The 21,984-nt window shown below is 38.4% G+C and overlaps 1 protein-coding gene across 1 annotated transcript in view; it reads left to right on the top strand.

The window, feature by feature from the left end:
- Positions 1-21,984, top strand: part of RGS22 (regulator of G protein signaling 22) — a gene marked incomplete at its 3' end in the record, with an annotated part of 73,547 nt that overhangs the window by 9,116 nt on the left and 42,447 nt on the right. The window contains exons 4-14 of the mRNA XM_080609724.1: positions 2,733-2,954; positions 7,229-7,314; positions 8,704-8,869; positions 9,217-9,379; positions 12,292-12,961; positions 13,507-13,668; positions 14,647-14,827; positions 16,309-16,448; positions 16,966-17,071; positions 18,927-19,052; positions 20,602-20,703. Of these exons, the coding sequence (XP_080465850.1) occupies positions 2,733-2,954; positions 7,229-7,314; positions 8,704-8,869; positions 9,217-9,379; positions 12,292-12,961; positions 13,507-13,668; positions 14,647-14,827; positions 16,309-16,448; positions 16,966-17,071; positions 18,927-19,052; positions 20,602-20,703 (2,124 nt within the window). The remainder of the gene's footprint in view (positions 1-2,732; positions 2,955-7,228; positions 7,315-8,703; positions 8,870-9,216; positions 9,380-12,291; positions 12,962-13,506; positions 13,669-14,646; positions 14,828-16,308; positions 16,449-16,965; positions 17,072-18,926; positions 19,053-20,601; positions 20,704-21,984) is intronic.

Here is a 21,984-nt window from a genome sequence, read left to right as displayed (position 1 = left end):
TACCTTTTTTCTTATATCCAGTTGAGATCTCTATTTCAGTGTATGACCATGGTCTCTTGTCCTCTCAGCATGCACCTCCACGAAAAGCCTGGTTCTATTTTCTCAGTAATCTTGTAAGTCCTTTCAGATTGTTGCTAGGTCCCCCTAGAGCTGTCTCTTCTATAGGCTAAATAAGCCCTCTTTCCTCAGCCTGTCCTCACAGGGAAAGTGCTCCAGCCCCTGACCAGCTCAGTGGTCTTCTGCTAGACTTACTTGAATATGTGAACATTCTTCCTGTACTGGGAGCCCAAAACTGAATGCAGTATTCCAAATGCAGACTTATTAGTATCAGGTGAAGAGGATCTACTGGCTACTTTCTGACTGATACAAGAAGCATGCGATGCCTCTTTGATGTTCTTGGGTATAGGTAACTACACCTTTGTCCTAACCCCAAAAGTCTGGTCAAGAACCACCTTTTTCAGTCAAGTATGTAGTGTATGAAGTCTTAATCTTCTTATCCTATCAGTGCATGTTCTTTGTTCCGTTAATATATTTGTCTTACAAAAGATTTGTAGTCAGACTCCTAAAACAGCAACACACTTCACATTTTAAAAATTGCTGCTTGCATCTGTTTCACTACATTTAAGTTGCTGGGTGTTTTCTGTTTAGTTAATTAGAATGTATACCGAAAAAATGAGATCTAGAGTAAGTTATGAAGGATTAAGTAAAAATAGATGTGTGTGATAAACTAATGTTGTTGCTTAGTTTTCAAGGTTGAATAACATGGAACTAAAATAATCTGATCACATCTAGTCACGTAGCCCTGTATTATGGAATTTTTACTTTGTTTGCTTTGTTCCACAAGCAAGAGAGTTTCAAATCCTGGAAGACTGACACACCTTGTTTCTTGGTGTACTTCTGCTTTTTTTAAAAAAAAAACATGAAAAAATAAATAGGGAAGAATACATTTGGAGGTTATTAAGGTTGCACAGTTAGTCACATGAATGTTGTTAGCAGCCCAAATTAGGTTTGAAAGTAAATGAAATATACACACAGCAAACTGGGAGGAGGTCTGAACGAAGTACAGAGAAATCTACTACACATAAAAGGCTCTTTAAAATACTGTTCAGTACATCTGGATAAAACCCACTAAAACCTGCAGAGTACCCTAGAGAAAATTAATGCTAAAAGAGGCACAAGGTGTCAGAGAACAAAAACCAAGCCACGATTTCAACTGAAGTTAGGTAACTGAACAGACTAATGCAATTCAGTGCATGGCTCTCAGCAGTGACAGTCTGATGTCATAGGCACTAACCATGCACTTAAAGCTCTCACATGCTGCATGTTTTGCCAGGCTGAGCCTCCACAGTGAGACGTTATGGAATAAGTAGGGAATTTTGTAACCACATGTTGCAGCCACATGGTTCAATCCTGAGCATTACTCTACAGACTTTGATCAATAAGTGGGCTTCAAACAGAAGCAACAAAATAACTGACACTGACATGGTTACTTCTATAGGTGTGCAGAAGAATAAAATTGTCTGTAATATATTTCTATATTATATGTAGCATGTTTTCAGCATCTATAGTATGTGTATGAATTATGTCTATGTTTTTATATATGTGATATATAAAAAGTTCAAGGAAATGAAAAACACAGTGCTAGAAAAAATAAAATAATCTTATTAAGTGCAGGGGAACGACAACTGTACAAACACCAGGTGGGATCCTGTCTGGAATGAAGCCAAAAAGAATTTTTGGCACAGGGTCTGGATATGGCCAGGATTTTCTTCAGTTCTTAAATACAACATGCCTTCTTGTCTTCTAGCTCTGTGTGGAGATGCTTATATGCTCTGCTTGTATATCATCTCATATTCACAACTGTCTTGGGTATCCTCCATTACTTGTAAAATCCATCCATATTTTCCCCTCTTAATTTCAAGGAAGAGCATTTGAAAGATAGTCTTTCAGGGAAATATCTAATACCAGAGCTCAAAAGATGAAAGATGGCTCTGTTTTAATGTGTACACATGCAGTGGGTTGTTTTTTGGGTTTTTTTTGAGTTGACAAAAGTCACAGCTATATAGCAGAAGTTGAAGTTTGGTCTACCTCATGTGTCAGACACTATCTGAACTGGTGATGTATAATAACTTACTACAAGCCTTAAAAGTTCTGATACAGAACTTACAAGTTCTGGTAGGTATTTGACCTGAAAGTAACAATATAATGAAAAGCCGTTCCTACCTATGGAAATTTTAAGTTTCTTCCTCTTCAAATGCATCCCATTTAAAAGGTTCACTTCATTGCTAATCTTTTCAAGCCTTGATTGTGGTAATGAATGGGAGAATAGCACTGGAGATCTGATCCTGTAGGTAAGTAGTCCCCTGCTGAACAGTTACTAAAGTCACTGTGAATGATATATTCTAGACATCTGTGTACTGGGCCTATTATTTGCATGTGAAAAAGAATGGTCTGTGATCTAGAATAAATTAAAATTCTTCATAATTAAGCATTGCTGAGATAAAAAGTAGGAATGCATTGGAAAACTATACAGCAAAGAGACTAAAGAACAAGAATACAGAAAAAATTATTATTACAGGCCCCAAACATAAGCTACTGCGGGCAAGACAAGGAAACCTCAAAATACCAGGTTGCATTCTGTAGGATGTTCCTATACCATAAAAAGTAACTTTCTTACATTAAAGAGTTACCTTATTACAATGTTATAAACTTTCCAAATTTTTTTTTTGCAGACATTTGCCCAGCCAGTTAAGTTTAACTCTGACTTCGGGGTTTTTGAAGTTGTTACTGATGCCCCACAATGCCTTGAAAGCCAGCTGAAAAAAAGTCTACATGAGCAGAAACCTCCAAAGCCCATTTATGATGCTCTAAGGAAAGCAAAGAATGATGGGCAGCTCTCCAAAATGCACAGTGCTTCTCCAACCTTCAATATTGATGCAAATTACAACACTATGGTAAGCATCTTATAGCCCCTGAGTTTATATTTAGATCTTACTGTAGAGATACTGGCAGTAGTTTTTGTTGCGTTTGGCTTGGTAGCTTGGGAAAAATGTTAATTTATGTTAGGAAAACATAATGATGGGCCAAATTATGCCCTGCAACGTACATGTGTCTAGCAGACAAGTGACTGGAATTACAGATGTACATCCTGTAGCACAGAATTTTGAAGATTCCGTAGGGCAGGATTCAGCTGTGTGGTCTGAATACTTTTTAATATTAAAAGAAAAAATGTTATGACAACAGTTACTTTACTAGTGATCCCTGGAATGTGCAAATTGACTGAAACTAATGCATCTCAGTCTTTCCTTATTAATTAATTTCCTTGTGTGGCTATGCGCTCATCTGTGGTCTGGCAACACATAAGTCTCTCTTCTCTTAATTCCCAAAGGATTTACATGGTTGCCATCAATTGAAATGGCCAGAGAAAATAATCTTTGGCAAAAAGAAAGCAAAATTAATGGAAAGATGGGTTGGATTTTAGAAAAATAATCTTGTTTTTGACTTGCTCAGACATTATCGATTTTGGTATTCTTACCTCTTTACTTTCAGGGCTTTCTTCAGCATCAAATTGTGCATGTTAAGATCAGGATTTGAATCACCATATGCACCTGAAAGAATACAAGACAATATAACTAATTGTGGGACTTTACCTTTAAACAACAGCTTTTGAGGAGAAAAAACATTTCACTGGGATACTTGGTTTATTCTTTTCTTGCTTACTTTGCATTGGTGGGACTGCTGTGACTTCAGTTTGTTTCATTCAAAGCCAGGCTAAGGTCTTGCTGTATTTTTAGAAGTTGCTGCTCTAAATTATGTCGTAGCTGGAAAGCTGAGAGAAAAGCAGGGAGTTGTAGCAAACTGCTATTTTGCCTAGTATAAGCTTAATTATTTTCATAAAAGAAAACAGTGTTGAGAGACGTCAAAAGGCAAAGATGTTTAACGAAGTGATAGTAATGTGAGATTGCAATTATCTGCATCTAGACTGAAAAAATGCTACAACAGGACAAGGCTCACAGGCATCCCTACCATGTTAAATAATTATTTTCACAAATATTTTGCTTGAGAGCACAAAACCGGAAGAACTATTCTTGCTTTCTTACTTGCTGTCAGGATTAAATTGAGGAAACGTTGTGTGCTTGTGCAAGTGTGGCTAACACTCTGTGGAATAACCTTACATCACTGCAATTGTGGATGGCCTTTTTTGACAAATTCAAAGCCATTTCACTATTGCTTACATCTTTCATGTGGTTTGGAGCAACACAGCTCTCATATTATTTAAGAATACATTGCTTTCTCTGGGCCATCTTCCATAGATGATGGTCTTTTGTGGAGTGGTACGCCTCAGTATGCTTTCTTCTTGGGAGAAAGGGTGATGTTTTCTCTTATTTTTGACTCCTTCACTGAGTAGGTAACACACATTCCTCACTCAGTTGTTGATGCCTTGGCATCTCAAGGCTGAGCTGGAACAAAATGGCCTGCAAAACAGCATACCAAAAATTGTTACTGCAACTACACAAGGTGAAAGAACCTGGTGACTGAACCAGAAGTCATCCCAGACCAACTGCATCAAGTAGTTTAGTTCAACTCAAACAGGATTTGATCTTTCAGGCATCAGCTGATGCTACTTTTTCCTTTGACTTTCTTCACACTGACTGAAGAGATTGACAGTTGCTTTGAATGTTACATTGCTACAAAAAGTAGCAAGAGGCCATCACTGGCACATTTCTAATGAAAATGAGCTATGGTTGGAGAATCCTACTAGGCGTTTCAGGCTACAGCTTGAATTTAAACAAATCTTACTTAAGAAATACACCTACAGGTATTTTTCTCTGTATTTTACTTCCCTCTTAGACTGTTACAAATTTACAGATAAGCAAAAGTTCTCTGCACGTGTGCATGCACACTTGCAAATTATTGATACGGAGGTAAATACCTTCTTATCAACAGCCAAAATCAATCTGGTGTAAAATATATTAAGAAAATAAACCTGCTGAGCTGGGTAGAACTGATCACAACTATGGAAAGAACCTGGCTGGCATCCCACATACCTTACTTCAGAGAAACCCCAGTTCAGCAAAACACTTAAGTATGTGTTTAACTTTAATCAAGGGAAGTTAAACACATGCTTAAACTTAAACACGTGCTAAAAGCTTTGCTGGATTGGGTCCCAGCAAGGCCTAAGGCTGACTCAGTAAGGAAGCTAACCAAGGTAACAAAACCCATCAAATTAAATGTAGCATCTTTCTCTGAGGGAAGGGGAAAGAGTAGAGATTCTTTCGTTCTGATAGTATACATAATTTTGTGTACCAGCCATGTACAGATGCGAACATTTTATGAATCACTCAGATAAAAAACTGGGCTGTTATTCAGTAAATACATAAATATTAAATGCCAAAATAAAGAGACAATCTTCTGTATTTCAAAAAATCTTGTCTGTTACCAGAAAGAGGCATACAGTGTGTGGTTGGGACTAATTAGTCTCCATCTCCACAAATTACAGTGTATGAGACACTGCCAACATAAGCTTTCCATATTTTGAAATATTTTCTTCTTTCTAAATGAAACCACCCCTTTCTGAGTAATTCAGATTTTTTTAAATCCCCTACAGATATATATGAGGCAGAATAACCCTTGTCCCTAATGGAATATTAGCTCATGGAAAGAAAATTTAAAATGTAATCTACATAACTGATTATTTGATATAGCAAGTAGCATCCATCTTTGCCCCTTTGACCTGTTTTTATGGACAAGGAGAGTTACTGCATTCTTCCAAACCACCAGTCTCACTTTCACTAGAAGGAAAAATGCACCTCAGATAAATAAAACAGCTCATCCCCTAAGAATGGAAAAAGTACACTCTTAAAAAAATATTGAAGTTTGCTGCATGTCATTTCTAAGGGAAACAGCTATGGATCACTGTGGCCCATAGTCAGAGATCTTGCTCTCTGTGTAAGTTCTTAGGCATAGTTGTTTTTGTTAGCTGGTTCTGTATTGCTCGCTGTTCAACACATCCCTTTCACACCCTAGACCACTCTTTGGAGGCACCTCCCTTTCTGCTTTGGTGAGGCACTGACGCTTGGACTGCCCAAGCAGAAATCTGTTACAGGCCCGATTCATAACATACTTAGGTTTCCATTATAAGTATTACTTTGTGCAATGCAGTTCTGCAAAGCTCTGACATAGAAGTGAGAATCATGGTAACTGATAGGCTTTTTATTTGTTTGATTCTGTTTTTAATATCTTCAGCTCTCTGATTCTTGGAGTCTAATTTAATTTAAGGGTTTCTTAGTCTTCAGATTCTTGAGGAAAAATAGTGGGTTTTTATAAAATGTGAAGTCAGAAAAATTAGCTGTTTCCTATTGCAAAAAAATTATGAACATCTATTTTGCATTTGGAATTGTACAGTAAAAGCATGATCGATGCACATATTATTTCTGAAGAAAAAACACCCATGATTTGTTAAAAAAATTGTACTCCTATAGATGAAATCAGATTTAGACCTTTTTAGCTGTTGATAGGAAAGTAAATCAACTCAATTATCCCAGCATAATAAAGGCTAAACTGGACCTCACTTGGAGTATTGTGTGCAGTTCTGGTGTCCTCAACATAAAAAGGACATGGAACTGTTGGAACAAGTCCAGAGGAGGGCCATGAGGATGATCAGGGGACTGGAGCACCTCCCATATGGAGACAGGCTGAGAAAGTTGGGGCTGTTCAGCCTGGAGAAGAGAAGGCTGCGTGGAGACCTCATAGCAGCCTTCCAGGATCTGAAGGGGGCCTACAAGGATGCTGGGGATGGACTCTTCATCAGGGACTGTAGTGACAGGACAAGGGGTAACGGGTTCAAACTTAAACAGGGGAAGTTTAGATTGGAAATAAGGAAGAAATTCTTTACTGAGAGGGTGGTGAGGCAGTGGAATGGGTTGCCCAGGGAGGTTGTGAATGCTCCATCCCTGGCGGTGTTCAAGGCCAGGTTGGATGAGGCCTTGGGTGGCATGGTTTAGTGTGGAGTGTCCCTGCCCATGGCAGGGGGGTTGGAACTTGATGATCTTAAAGTCCTTTCCAACCCTAACTATTCTATGATTCTATAACGACGATGATGTCCACTGCATATTTGTTTTCCTGAGACAATGCCTCTGTAGAAGGGGGTTGGAGAGAATCAGTTACATGGCAAAGAAAGCAAGAAAGTCAAGAAAAGTGCAAATCTTTGGCATTTCTTTTTTAATAGTCCCTTGATCGAGAACAAGCAATTCAGTGGATTAAGCAAGAAAGGCTTCCAGCATTTCTTGAAAGTGACTGTTACTTTGAATACAGGTATTACAATCTTTTATGCTTTCAGTTTTAAATTTGTCTATTTTTTCTCTTCTGTTTAATTTATCTTGACAGTACTCTTAATATATTTTCTCTCACCTCTAGGTCTGTTTGTTTAATTTTGGTATTTTAGTGACCTGGATAAAGTAAAGTCACTGGCTTTTTTACACTCATCAGTTTGTAATTTTCCTTGACCATGAATTACTGATTTCTGAATCTGCATTCCACAGAGATATCATGGTAATAATGCATCTTTCTCTGATCAATATATAAGCCATATAAGTGGAAGTTATGAATCCATGAAATCTATTTAGAAAAAAATAAGCCAGTCCTTTTTATTTCAATTACTAGCTTTGTGCCTGTGGGACCCACTGTCAGACTTCCTTTTGCAAGGTTCTCTGTGGGATGCTGTGCCATAGTTGGATGATACACTGTTATACACTTGCTATATTTTTCCAGATGTCCTTTCAGCAGATGTTCTTCATGTATGCTTTTTTGAGGATCTGCCTCTACATTCCTCAAGGTTGTGTCTAGATCAAGATAAGCTGAGATGCTAAAAGGGAAATTTGCGTTTATAGATGAAGATACCCCAACCCTAGAATGAAATCCTATTTGCCTTCAAATAGTGTGGACAAATGAAATCGAGCATTCACGCATGGTCGTAGGCTCAGGCATAGGCTTTGTTTTCCCTTCACATGGACCTTGGTTTTGTACTGCTTTCTAACTTAGCTAAGTTTTGCCCCAGTTCTTGAGCCAGGAACACTCACATTGTCAACGTATGGTTCTAAGATTGCCTTTTTTTGAACATCCTGAGGTTCACGCTAACACAAGATAGCACTTCAGTCCTATGACGTCCTCAGACATCTGCCAGTTGAACATGATAGCGCCAGTTGTCAGTTATCATCTGAAAGTTTAATTCGTACGATCTCTGCTGTGGCATCACTGCTGGAAGATTGATTGTATCAGGAACTGTAGTGTCTGGTGATGATACCAGACTTCTGCAATCTGGAACAATAGTTCCTTTTTAAAGATCAAAATATTTGAGGGTTTCTTGGCAGGGCTTACAACTGCATAGATACATGCAAGAGCATCCTGACAGAAATCGGTTTTACTGGTAAAGATTGATAATGCAAGGCAGGTCATCATCCTTAAAGCTGGTGGACTACGGAGTGGCAGTACTGTTGTTTACAAATGTGACATAATAAGCGTGAAATAATATGATCTGTGAAATAATATGATCAATAATATGATCTGCTGATCATGACCTTCTCTGTAACAATTTATTTTTAGGTTGGTCGTGGGTTTTGTTGCCTATTCTCGGGAAAAATCTTAACTTTTTCTCTGATTGAAAGCTAAAATTAACTATTTTCTTGTTCCAACATTTAATTTCAGGCTAGCTAAATTGATATCACAGGTAGAATGGAGCAAGACTGGCATTAATTTCATTGTCGATAATGACTACTATCCCTGGATAAGGAAGCAAGACCCAAGTCCTCCCCCTCTTGAGGAGGACGACACTTCGATGACTATGAGAAAGTTCTATATATCACTTGCAGAGGTAAAATAAACATGTTTAGTGGGTGTAACATCAAGATATATTGAATGCATTGGGTGAAATTATTGTAACTGAGGTCACAACCTGATTGGATATCTGATTCTCTGAGTATCCTTTATTTTCAAAGCTCTTTGTACTGCAGGTGAAGGTTGTTGGTTTGTAATACAGCTAAAACACAAGCTGTGTTACAAGTACGCTCAGCTACCATCATACAGCTCTCTTCACTGGGAACTATCATTACAGAAATCTACACAGACTGCACAAAATGACTACAGATAGTAAGCTCTGCTCTCAGAAACACCGCAATAAACAGAAAAACTTGAATTGTTCTATGACATTTCTTTTCCTAGGCTACAGTTTCTCAGACAAAGGATTGTTTTACATTAGCAAAAGGAAGTGAATTAATGAAAACTACAGATTCATTCTCACAACCTGTAGCTTCTAGTCAAATTCAGTGTTTGCCTGGACAGCGTGAAAGAGACGATTCATTAAGTGAAAAAGATAGTCTTCTGGGTAAGTAACAGAGGCTCAGCCATAGTATTTAGCATTTAGTATTTAGAACTCTGACTAGGTGGAAAGAAAAGGCATTCCAAGAAATTGCTGCTAACTCGTTATCTTCTGAGTATCACATGATATCTTAGGCTTCAGACAGGGATTTGTTTCCACAGCCACAACATTAAATGACATTTTGAGCTAGAAACCAAGAAATTCTGTGATAGTAGAAGCCTCTTTTCTTACATATTTCTGTTTCATAGATATCTGTAAGTTTCAGCTGATTTTTTGTTTTTTCATTTTATATGTTTTGAAAGACTTTCTTCATTGACTCATAGAATGGTTTAGGTTGGAAGGGACCTTAAAGATCATCTAGTTCCAACCTCCCCTATCCCTGCCTTCTTGTCTGGATTCTTCGGGTATTTGATAGTGTATGGTTTGTGTTGCAGTCATCTTCTTGGGGTATTTGTGAGGGTCACTTTCAAAGGCCTTCTGGCTGCCAATTTTTATGAATCTTATAGAACATAATTGTGACACTCCTGTCAAATTCAACTGGAATTACTCAGCAGGTTTCAAAGAGAACATAGAGAATGCATGTGAGAGAACATAGAGATGAATTATGGACATACTCGATTGCAGGTTAGGGACATTATGGGCATACCTGATAACCTTGCTTCTGTTAGGTAGGCAGTAGCAAGATGAACAGGGAAGTCTCGGCTTATGTTAGGAGTTCTCTGGCCCCAATTCTTGGGGGGAAAAGCTACCATTCCACTCTGAGGGTTGTTCTGATGGGACCTTGGTGTCTTATGGCTGGATGGAAAACTGGAAGACATGATAACTCCAGAAGTCTGTCGTCTTCCTCAAACCCATGAGGATCTCCCCAGGATATATATTGCTGATGCATGGATTATTAATGAAGTTATTGAAGCTGCTTTTGTTTGCAGCTCATGACCTCACCACTAAGTTTTGCAGTGCTTTGAGCAGAGAGGTCACACATGCACCATTCTTGCAGAGCATTTATGTAAGTCTGTATTGCAGTGGGCTGGGCATAGGCCTATGGAAAGCCTCTCTGCCCTGTTTGCCTGAAGCTATCCTGCAGTCAACAGCATTTTGCCTCAGTTAATATTTTACATCTAAAAAAATCATTTTATAACATAGACCTTCATTTTTCCTGTGCTTATTATTCTTCTTTATGCTTATTTCATGGGAAATCCAGCATTTTTTGTCAGAATTTCTATTCAGGCACAGTATTGACCTGGTGTCAGGCACTGGAAGCAGTAAAGGACTTCAGTTAAGTTTCTCAGAGCCAGCCTGCAATTAGAAGGAGTTCAGTAGCTGAAGGTATTTGCTTAGACAATCCAGTTTGAATTCCTTGCTCACTGCTTCAGTTGGATCAAGGTTGTCAATTAATGTCTTGAGCAAAACCCTGAGCCACTTGACTTTTGATTACTCAAGAACTGTGTTTCTCCCTCCCTAATTGCCTCAGGTCCTGTGAAATCATTCTTCATGTTTCAATTTCACAGAAATGTGTTGAGAAGCTATAATTTTTCTTTGTCACGTGAAAACATTTGAACCCAATTGTCTGTCTGTGACAGTGGCCAGCACTAGTTAGATGAAGCTTCTTTTTGGAGAAAGATGGAAAGAATGTTTAACTACCATTGCCATTTATTGGTCAGGCCACCACAGGTGGTTGCACAAGCTGATGACATTACAAATGTGAATTCAGGGGATCCGAGAGATTTAGCCCTTTTCTGTTGCAACCTTATGTAGTACGTGTGCTCAGAGGTTGTGGCAGTCTCCTCACTGACAATGTTTTGCCTACCTACAATAGTGATACAATAGCTTGCATCTTGGCTTTAGGGAAATACAGAAGATTCAGCCTATTCTATAGTTCAAACACTGGACTGATATGAAGATATTGTAGAGCCACAGCTGAATTATTACTTTTTTTTTTTTCTTTATTTCACTTAGATTCTGCTGCTGTTCATAATACCTGTAGTTATTCTGCTCAATTTTATAGGACTGACTTGTACAGTGACAGCAGCATTAACCTAGCTGAGCAGTATGTATAGTCAAGGTCATCTTTGTTAACATGCTCCAGAATTACTTGATTTGCTGAAAATCTGGCAGAAGTAAAGAATGTATTTGAGCAGGTTAAATCAGTGAGTTTCTTTCTCAGCAGACCAGGATGCTGGGGCATGATTAATAGCATGGAGACACTGCAGGACTGGAAAAAAAGGAATTAAATAGAGAAGTGTAGACAAAAAAAACCAGGGCTGGTCACTGTTATAAACTTGTTAGTTACAAAACATTTTTAAATGTAAATGAGCCATTCCTGGGTGGCAGACTGCACTGCAGGATTATTAAATGTTTCCAGAGGCCTTGACATAATCATTTGTTTTGTTATCCTATGTATGTCAAGAATTTACCCAACTGACAGAGGCCTGTTTGATGCTTTAGTCTTTTGCAATAACCAACTTAAGTAGGCAAGAATTATCCCTTACTAGTTTTCTCAGGCCTAAACAAAAACCAATCCTGCTACATACTGTGACTTTGATCGCACTATGATCAAATGCTCAGGAAGAAACCAGGCCTCGCAGCACAACAAAGTGGTTTAACAACTGCTGAGGAGCTGGGTTGTTCAGCTGAGTAAACAAGACAATTGACTCCAGAGGAAGTTACTCCTGAACTCTCCTGTTCTGCTGGAATTCAACAGGGAATGAATTTCTGAGTCATGGGGCTGAATTTCTAAACCCATAGCAACAGCAGAAGCACCTCTGCTATTCCCTGCTCTGCAGAGTGACATGATCTGATTGTTCTGCAGTAGAACAATATAAAAATAAATTTGCATTTTTTAACTTGGAAATGTTGATATGCAAGAGAACAGTCCTGAGTCAGAAGAGTCTTCAACAATCTTTTCTGATTTAATGCAGAAGCAGGTTCCCTGTCTAAGGAAGGCCACCAATGGAGTTTCCTTCACCCCTCAAGGAAAGCAAAAGCCATCATTTTAAGGAAGACATCCAGAGAGGCTGAGGAGGGTTCTTCTGTGGCCACTGCTGAACCACCTGCTCATACTCACTTAAGAGTTTATGTAGACCCAAAATGGGACAGTGCAACAAAAGAAAAAAATGAACAGGAACGCGTAACTATTCAGACACCAGGAGAATTCATACCAGATTATACCCAACTTGTAATGAAGGAACCTGCTTCAGAACTGACCCACCAGCCAACTGTTGACATTCACAGTAATGTGGATTTCCACAAACAGCCTGAAATATTTATACATGAGCTATCAAATAATGAATTCTCCCATCGCACTGCAGAGTCACTCCTTTCCCAAAGTTCTCCATTTTCTGTCTTGGACTCCCACATAGATGTAAGAGAACAAGACACTGAAGAAGTAAGCTTAAAATCAAGTTCTGGAAGTGGTGGGTCAGACAGTACAGCCTGGTGTATTAGTCACAGAACTTCTGATACTGGCAACAGACATGAGTTTGAGAGATTCAAGAAGTTCATTAAAGGAACACTTGGGGAAAGGTACTGGTTGCTCTGGATGGATATTGAAAGACTAAAGGTGCTCAAAACCACTACAAGGCAGCAAAGGTACTTCTCATTATTTAATGGTTATTCCCATTGTTTTAATACTTGTAACCCAGCCAGATTAATGCAGGTTTTGAGATATTGCAATGTTTGAATAGTACAGACACAATTAAAGTAATCATGAGTGTCATAACAAGTTAGGAATGACTCTGTTGAAGCTGATAAAACCGTTTTTGCAGTCATGTTTGCAAAGCTTACATGAAGTCAGAATTACCATAGTATTACGGCATTGTTTAGAAAGAAACTTGGAAAACAGGTGACAATAGAAAAAAAAAAAACAAACCCCCAAAAACTTAAATTCACAAGTAGGGCATTCAGTATGACAAACTGCTTTAATGAATGGCTCTGTGGAACTCAGATTGTCTGTTCTAAAGCACTGTACATTTTAGACACAACTTGTCTCTAATTTGTGGATTTTTTTCTTTTGGCTTCTGCCATTTTCAATTAAAAACATTTTGCATGACAGCAGTTTAACCAGTAGGGTGAACTGTACTTGGTTCTGTATAGCATCTGATACATGCTTACATGACTATTTTTGTTGACTCAAGGCAACTCAATAATATGAAGAAACTGTATCTTTTGAGCAGTGGAGACTACTTCCTCAGTTCGGAAGTGTTACTCAGACTTAATTTGCTGCATGGAGATCAGTGGAATGTAAGGCATTTAAGACGGATTCAGCCTGAAGTAGTGAAACCTCTACTTCTTTACTGGTATGAAAAAGTGAACGTGAACTAAGATTCTGTTGTTTAATAAATTTTCCTTTTCTTTGATAAGCTTATTAGGTTTATTTCACTTCACTTATCCCATGGCAATTATGGGGAGCAATGTCATCATAAATACTAGCAGATGTTGCAGTTTAGTTGATCCTAAACTATGCTGCAATCTGCTGACAAGTCAGGTAGATCTGCCTTACTGAGCCCTTGTTATTTTACTGCCAAAGCATCTGAGCTACTTTGTGTATAATTATCTTGGATACTATTCAAGTAAACTTTAGGCTGCAGGTTAGAGAAACCCCTTCAGGCATAGAAGGTTAATTCTGTCCTAAGCTATTCCCCACACTGCCCTTCTCAAGTTTCTGAGGATGCTCTGTGTATACATCTATGTGGAATTTGACCCTGAGACTTTACTGTTCAATGTCTTTCATACAAAATGCCTTTTACTTTATTGACAGCTTAAGCAAGGATGCAAATTTTAACCTGTTTCCAAAACATAAGCTAAATTTTTGAACATATTCTCTCCTCCCCAAGGGGGTCAACCAATTGCAGACATAAACAAGTACCTGCAATTGTGAACTTTGCTGTGAAGCCTCATGAGAGTTGTGGTATATGTTCTATGACCTATAATCCTTCCCTATTATTTGCTGTAGGATGGATGGGGCATATCCTACTGCAGACTCACACAAAGGCAACTATGTAATGGTGCAGAATTTGCAACCTAAGTTTATTTATGTTTGGCTTGGTTTTAGATTTGGAAGAGTGCAATGTCTAAACATACCTTTAACGCTAAGTGCTTTTTAAATTTAGGTGCACATAGCTCCATATTTTGATACAGTAAACACCATCATGGTGGAGGGGAAAGAAGCCAAATAACCCAGTATTTAATGTTTTGTGAAAATTCTACTTTTTAGATTTGTGTTTTGTTTGTGTTTGGGTTTTTTTGGTTTAATTTTTGTTTTTTTTCCTCTCTAGGGGTCCCAGATTTTGTGTCACTCATTCAACAGCAATACAAACTGCCAGTGCAAAACTGAAGATGTGGCACGCATGCCAACAGAGACCAAGGGTGGACATTGATCCTTTTCCACATATAGTGTCATTGCTACCACTGACACTTAAGTCTTGCATGCCCAAGATACCACCTTCCCTTTTTCAGGTAGGTAGGATCACAAAACTGAAAAACAAAGCTTTGTCCCGTCAAAAATAATGATAAACCTCCTTGAATTCAATGGAGTAAGAATATGGTACTTGATTCTTATGAAGTCAAGATTTAGCAAGCTGGTCTGTGGCAGGTAGTTGTATATAAAAATGCAACACTATTTTACTATACTTTATGCAACAGCATGCTATAAAACAAGTCAAATTATCTTCTCAGTTACATCCTGGCTATTTCATGGGTCTTTTGGATTGAAATGTAAAATTAAGTATCTATTGGCACAGATTATACCCTTCAACGAGGTTTATCTTAATCCAGATTAATTCTTATGTCACTGCAGTTACCCTGAATTTACCCATTATGTTTGTAAAAAGGGCACAGTTCTCATCTTCTGTCTCCTGAATCCTTCAGTCAGCTACACATGATTTTTGCTTCTGTAGAGGGTCATATGCCTTTTTGTAGCACGTCACTTGCAGGTGGCCACTTCAGTTTTGACTCTTGCTTGAAAGCCTGAATTTGAGAGATAACTGCAACAAAAGCTCCTGTTTTTCAGCAGCACAGTGTTAAGGCTTAGGACAGAATGTACCTGGAGAAAGTGACTCAGGTCTGTGGTTCCAGTATCAAGAACTGGATGGGCTATGCCATGGGTCTGTTCACACACACATCTGTTACTTTGAGTTGGATAGTTTCAGACTACAATTTTATTTTTTTAGAAAGCAAATTCATGGAGATAGTGGAGGGAAAGCAGTGGGACAGGTTTCCTGTTCAGAAGAAGCTGGGTTCAGTAGTCAGATTCCTGCTGATCATAGCAGGAATGGGAGCCAAACACAGTTGCCTCTTACAGAGACCAGTTCTGGCTTCACAAGGTGTGCTAATGACCCAGGACTAGCTGTAGGTTAGGCAGACAGGATCCTAACTCTGCAGGTTTTCCAGTCCCTGTTGAGTTCAGCACTTGAAGAAAATGATGACCTGGCACCCATGCACCTCACAGAATCAGCTGATCTACCGTTTCTTCCCGCTTTCCCTTCCCGCTTTCCCTTCCCGCTTTCCCTTCCCGCTTTCCCTTCCCGCTTTCCCTTCCCGCTTTCCCTTCCCGCTTTCCCTTCCCGCTTTCCCTTCCCGCTTTCCCTCCCCTCCCCTCCCCTCCCGAGTGACTATATCTGTTTTACAGTGAGCTACTTAAAGCAATCCTAGTAAAGATTCACAAAACATTCATGTGCTTTTCACCTGACATCTGCTGTAATTTCTACCTGTTAAAAATACAATTTTAAAGCTATAACGGTTATTATGATGTGCTGAAAAATCTTGCAAAATATTCATAGAAGCTTTTTGCAATTTGCTGTTTTGCATACTGTGATTGACAAGGAAAAATAGACCTGAAAACTCTTGAATATTTTTGAGTAGTTAATGAGAACATGTTAAGAAAACACAAAGGTGGAAAAATAATCAGAATTGCCTTATTTTTCTGTTATGTCTTTTAGAAAAATAGAACAAGCTCACCAACAACTTTATTAAAACCACCTATGCCAAATTTCTCTTTGAAGAAATCTTCAAGATTATCACCTACCCTACCATCAAGACAGAGCCCCCAAAGGGATGACATTTCTACCAGTATAAAGTGGTAAGTAGAGAAGTCCTTTGTACTTCTTTCTGCATACCAGTGTACCTCAAATACTTATGAAAGGCTTTTAGATCCTACTGGTTTAATGAATATTTTTCTTTAATATAATGATCTGCTTAGGGAAGCACACTTATGGTACAAATTGCATGCATGGAGAATTTCTCCATGGCTGATTAGTTTCCCATTTGTTTGTGCCACCACACAGAAGTGTTTATTTCTCCAAACACAAGTGTTTTGCCCTCATTTGTGTAATAGTTGATATTCTCTACATACATTAATATTCTTTTAACCTGTCTCAAGCAGTTACCCTCAAAGACATGCTGTATCAGTGATTCCCACAGGGCTGCATGAAAAAGTAGTCCTCTACATTTCTTACATTTATTATATGTACTTTTTCCTCTACTGTTCACTATGTCATTCTACCTCTTTCCATGCCCCTTCTTAGTTGTTTATTTTATAAGCAGTCCTAGTTTTTTCTTAAGTATGTATTGAAAATTTTGTTTGTTTGTGGATCCAGGCCAAAGTCAGCCAACAGAGACATGATTCATTACTCAGCTTTGGATGACACCAAAGACTCAAAATACCAGGGTCATAGAAAGTACACCTATGCTGAGCTGCTCCAAGTAAGTACTATTTAAAAATATTAGTTATCTTGAATCATGGGTTAAAACACTTTATTATCTAGTATTAAAGGGGAAGTAGTCAAAGATGGGGAGAAATTGCTTTGATTACATGAATCTCCATGTCTTATGCAGAGGTATATTTAGAATGTCAGCATTTTCTGTGTGGTATCTTTCACCTATCTGGTAGGAAATCATGGCATATACAGAGGTTTATTTTCACTAGAAAATGTTGATCTTCTCCATGGTGACCATGTGTTCAGTAGGCTATTATGGAAAACTCACTGAAGAAATGCTTCAGTAGAATCACTGCCTAGAAGAGTATACCAGACTTACAGTGAAAACTGAATCTGCCCTAGAAAGTCATAAAAATAATAAAATTCTGAAGGGAAAATGCTTCACTTGTACTATTCCTCTTTGTTGCTTGTGTAATCCACTCTTTGTTGAATTACTGCCTGCTAAGCAGGCCCTCAATCCAGCAGACCTCAGGAGGCACAGGCTACACAGAAGAGCCTCTTCTCAATAACTTTTAAAATGCTGATAAACTGAATGTATGAGATGTCAAGATCTGGCAATTTAAAATATATTCAAAACCTTTCATGTTTGTGGAATGGTCTTAAAACAGCCTGCTGTTTCAGTGAGATATTGATACCCATGGTCTCACAACTAGAACAGCCCACCATATTATGAAATCTGGGCTTGTTTACATATGCATGGAGTTCACTGATCACTTGAGCACATGATTGATTGGTTTTTTTCATCAAAATCATACTTTATTACTTCACTGCAATCATTTTACTTCTTTGTTAATTTTGACAGAAGAAAAGGCTAGTCTTTGCAATTAGGGGACATTTGCAGTCAGAAACTTACATTCAGGAAATGTTCACACCATGAACTATTAGTTTTTATACAAGTTCATAATTCAAAGTTTCTCTCTAGCTGAGAGAGGAAAATACTATCCATTTACATGTACAGGGCTAGAATGGAACCTACAGTCACTACTCCAGTTTGCCATGATGCAAAGGGGAATGCAGGAATTCACAGTTCTACTTCATACTGGGGAGGGGGGTTTTCCTACTCTGCTTCAGAAATCTGGCTTTCTCCTGTCCTTCTCCATCACTGTTACTGTTTGGAAAGAAGCTTGTTGTCAGCCACCAGACTCATCTGCTCCCATTTCAGCTATCAGAGACAGGAAATCAGCGAAAGTTTCTCTCTTGTGATCATCAGAAACTTACTATTTTGTAACCTCCTCCAGCTTCTCTGTGAGCATTGTCAAAATGCTCAATTCCTCAAATGCTTCAGGAGCTAGCCAGATTAAAGAGCATGGATTTCTTGCCCCCTAAATGCTCATGATTTTGTTGCTGATGTCAGTGTGTAAGCCCAGGAAACAAATCCTTTTTTCCATGATAGCTAATTGTGTTGAGGCTTGGCCAAATAGCCACCTGTTAAATTAATCCCAAACATGGTAGCCTGAGCTCAGTCAGCTTTTGACAGCTAAGTAATATGTTTTAGTATCATTGGAATTCTCTGCATTCAGACCTAAGAGTTAATGACAGAAATAAGGCTGGGTTTGCATTTCCGTTTCAAGTATTGAAGAATGACCTAAAGGATATTATGGCTATTTTGCTACTCTGCATGCCTTCAGTCATCAGACTTGTTCCATTGGATGTGAGTACCTAGTGGGGAAAAGGTATGGAGAGTTATGATCAACTGCATATGTAGTAGAAAATGGAGTCTAATTTATTGGGATAAAGATACTAATTGAACACACTGCATGGCCCTCCATTGCAATATACTGACATTTGAAAATAATGAAACCTTCTTATTCTTGCTGTATAACTGTATTTTATTTCTCCAGGGGAAAAGTGCTGCTGGCAGTGCTGTCTTAAGGGGATCAATAATGGAAAGCATGCTGCAGTCTCTTTATTTAGACAACAGAGCAGGCTACTACTTCACACAGTTCTGTGAGAAGTCAGGGAATAAGGTATGAGCATTTTCCTACCCTGTGATAATTTAGTCTACAATTGACTGAATGCCAAGTTATAGAGGGCAGCCAGACTGAAAAAAAAAAAAATGGAGAAAGAAAGATTGCTGACTGGATGAATTATTACTTGTGAGACTTCAATCCCTCAACAACAATAAACTGTTCATGTGTATATTCAAACTAATGACAGGTCTTAACCAAGCTGTCAGTTCCTAACTGTCTCAGACAGACTGGAAATCTGATTGTACCATCAGGGATAAAAAAAGACTAATCGTTCTTAAAAACTAGCCTTTAACTTGGCAGAAAAAATGAGGTCTTAACCCACAAAAACATTTTTTAAAAAGATGGAAAATCTGCTATGCTATTACTCATGATAATATACCTCCTTCTTACTTGTTGGGTTAGTGATGTCCAAAATCTCCAATGTTTTAAAAGCGTTCTTCTGCTTCCATGAAGCTTCTTGGATTTCTGGGAAACATAACACTATTTCTTCTCTGTAGTCAGCAGATCCATCATTCATTGCTGTGTGTAAATTGAGGATTGGTTGGAACAAGTTATGAATCTGAGTCAGTGTTCAGTGGCTTTGCAGAAAAATGGAGTCTTTAGGGGAGATTTGATTGCAATCAAGATGGACATCTGTTTCATTGCTGGCACAACCCAGAATCCAGCAGCAGTAGCTAAAAATGCCTTGGCTACCAGAAGGCAAGAGCCAATGTTTCTAAAGCTGAATACCTTCATCTAAAACTGTTAGATGTGTATAGATAGACATCTACATAAAAGTAACTTATTTTTCATCAGAGATAAGCACCTACCCACATGGCCTCTAGTCTTTGCAGGTGCCAGACTCCTTTGAAAATTATTTCCTTAAATTTCAACTACAACTGTGGAGCCTATTTCACTCATATGGCAGGTCTGGCAGCCTACAGTTTGTGGAACAAAGTGTCCTGCTCCTATCTTTTTGGGACACTATATTGTCCAGTGATAGGGTTTTCAGGGTATTTTTAAGATCCAAACTCCATAAGCACATGGTTAAAAGAGAGGACCTGGGGAAAGACTCCTCCTTCTGAAATAACTTTTGATGTTTGTTTGAATTTATAAAATGAGGCCAAGACACTGTGCCTCAGAAATGCATGTAATAAAAATGTAATGATAGTCCCAGTAACATACATCAAGTACACAATATTTAATTGTTTTGGTTACTGCTGCAAAATGCTATTTCACCAGGGTACAAATTTTGCATGCACTTCTTCTTTAGTGCTGGCTTTATGCCACTGAAATGTGGTCACTCTTCAAATGTTAACTACAATGTTAACAATTTTAATGGCCAATTATGCATAAAGGATACAATAAAAGATATAATATCACAGTGATGATGCTATTAAACATATTGTCCTTCTGCCAATATGCATCAGAAGATTAAATCCATCTTAGATTGAGCTTGATTTATGGTGACCCCAAGGAGCTAAATAATTACTTGCATTGGAAAGTGAACCTTTTATAAAGCTGTGATATTTGGGTAGCAATAACTTGCAGTATTTTTCATCTGTAGTTGTGGAAGAACAGCGTGTACTTTTGGTTTGACCTACAAGCTTATCATCAGCTTTTCTACCAAGAAACTCTTCATCCTTTCAAAATCTGCAAACAAGCTCAAGTAAGTTGTAAATAATGTGTTTTCCCTTCAAAAATACACTTGTTCATTCCCTTCAAAAATACATTTGCTCAGTGTAAAGACTGAAAAGAAGATAGAAAGCAGAAAAGTTTCCAAACCTTGACAACCCACACCAAAGTAAATCTGGATTGTGGACAATAAGAGAAGCTCTTTGGATTGTTTCCATGGTATTTCTTGATTTAAATGTTAAACGTGCATGGTTTGATTTCTAGGCTCTGCTGCCTGTTCCAGTTTTATCTATTATACTCAGTTTACCTAATCTCTCCTTTGCTACTCTGTGTCATATTTGGAAACTGTCTGCTTAGTGTTAAGATCAGAGATAATATTTTTCTAAATCATCTAATTGTGCTTTACCTTTGCTTCGACCTGTGTGAGTTAGAATTGCAGGTCTCACAGTCCAGAGCTTAGATAATGACCTTAGTCATGAAAATGGATCTTTCACTGGTCAGTTCTGTTTTTCTTATTGTCAGGGCATCAATATGCTCTTTTTGGAGTTGTCATCCTTTCCATTTGATCTTTAGACCCTCACTTACTGTCAAGCGGAACTGATATTTCCTATAAACAAGCACCCTTAATTGAGCATGCACTGTGAGTCAGGGAATAAACCAATAGTTTACTGGCTCATCACAGGCCATGCGTGCTGATGCTGTCAACAACTGCAGAATAGTCTGACACTGCCAGGGAAGAAGGCTGCAGCAGTGTGATATCATTAGAACTCACAACTTTTAAAATTACTTAGTGAAACTTTGGTCTGTTTTCCTTCTGCAAACCTTGTGTAGGAATATATCGTATCTGCGTATTTCAATATATGCTGTAGTAAGTAAAGCTACTTGCCATGTCTTTCGTGTCTTTGAAATTAATATCATAGAGAGCAGTGGAGAATAATCTCTTTGTATGGTTTATGTTACTGAGCATCTGGACTTCTTTCTATTTGTCTTCTTTTCCTACTTTGAGGTTTTACTGGGGCAAATGACAGAATTTTGTGTATTTGTCCAGAATTATCACTTGAGTGAGCGTTGTTTGTACAGAAACACCAAGCAGAGGCCGAGGCGCCCTCCTGTCACACACTGGCTAACTTAAACTGCTACTCTATTTAGTTGTTTTCCCCTCCAGCCCTACTTATGGCCTGAGGCTGACTGTCTCCCCTATCAGTTCAGGCCAGTGGCTAGGGACACTGCTCACAACAGGTGTACAAGTTAACCATACCTAGATTGTCTTCATTTTCCTGTATGTTTTGTTGTAGACCAAATCTTAGGTTACGGT

Source organism: Psittacula echo (assembly GCF_963264785.1).
Source record: "Psittacula echo genome assembly, chromosome: 2".
NCBI lineage: Eukaryota > Metazoa > Chordata > Aves > Psittaciformes > Psittacidae > Psittacula > Psittacula echo.
This window is presented reverse-complemented; position numbering and strand designations above follow the sequence as displayed.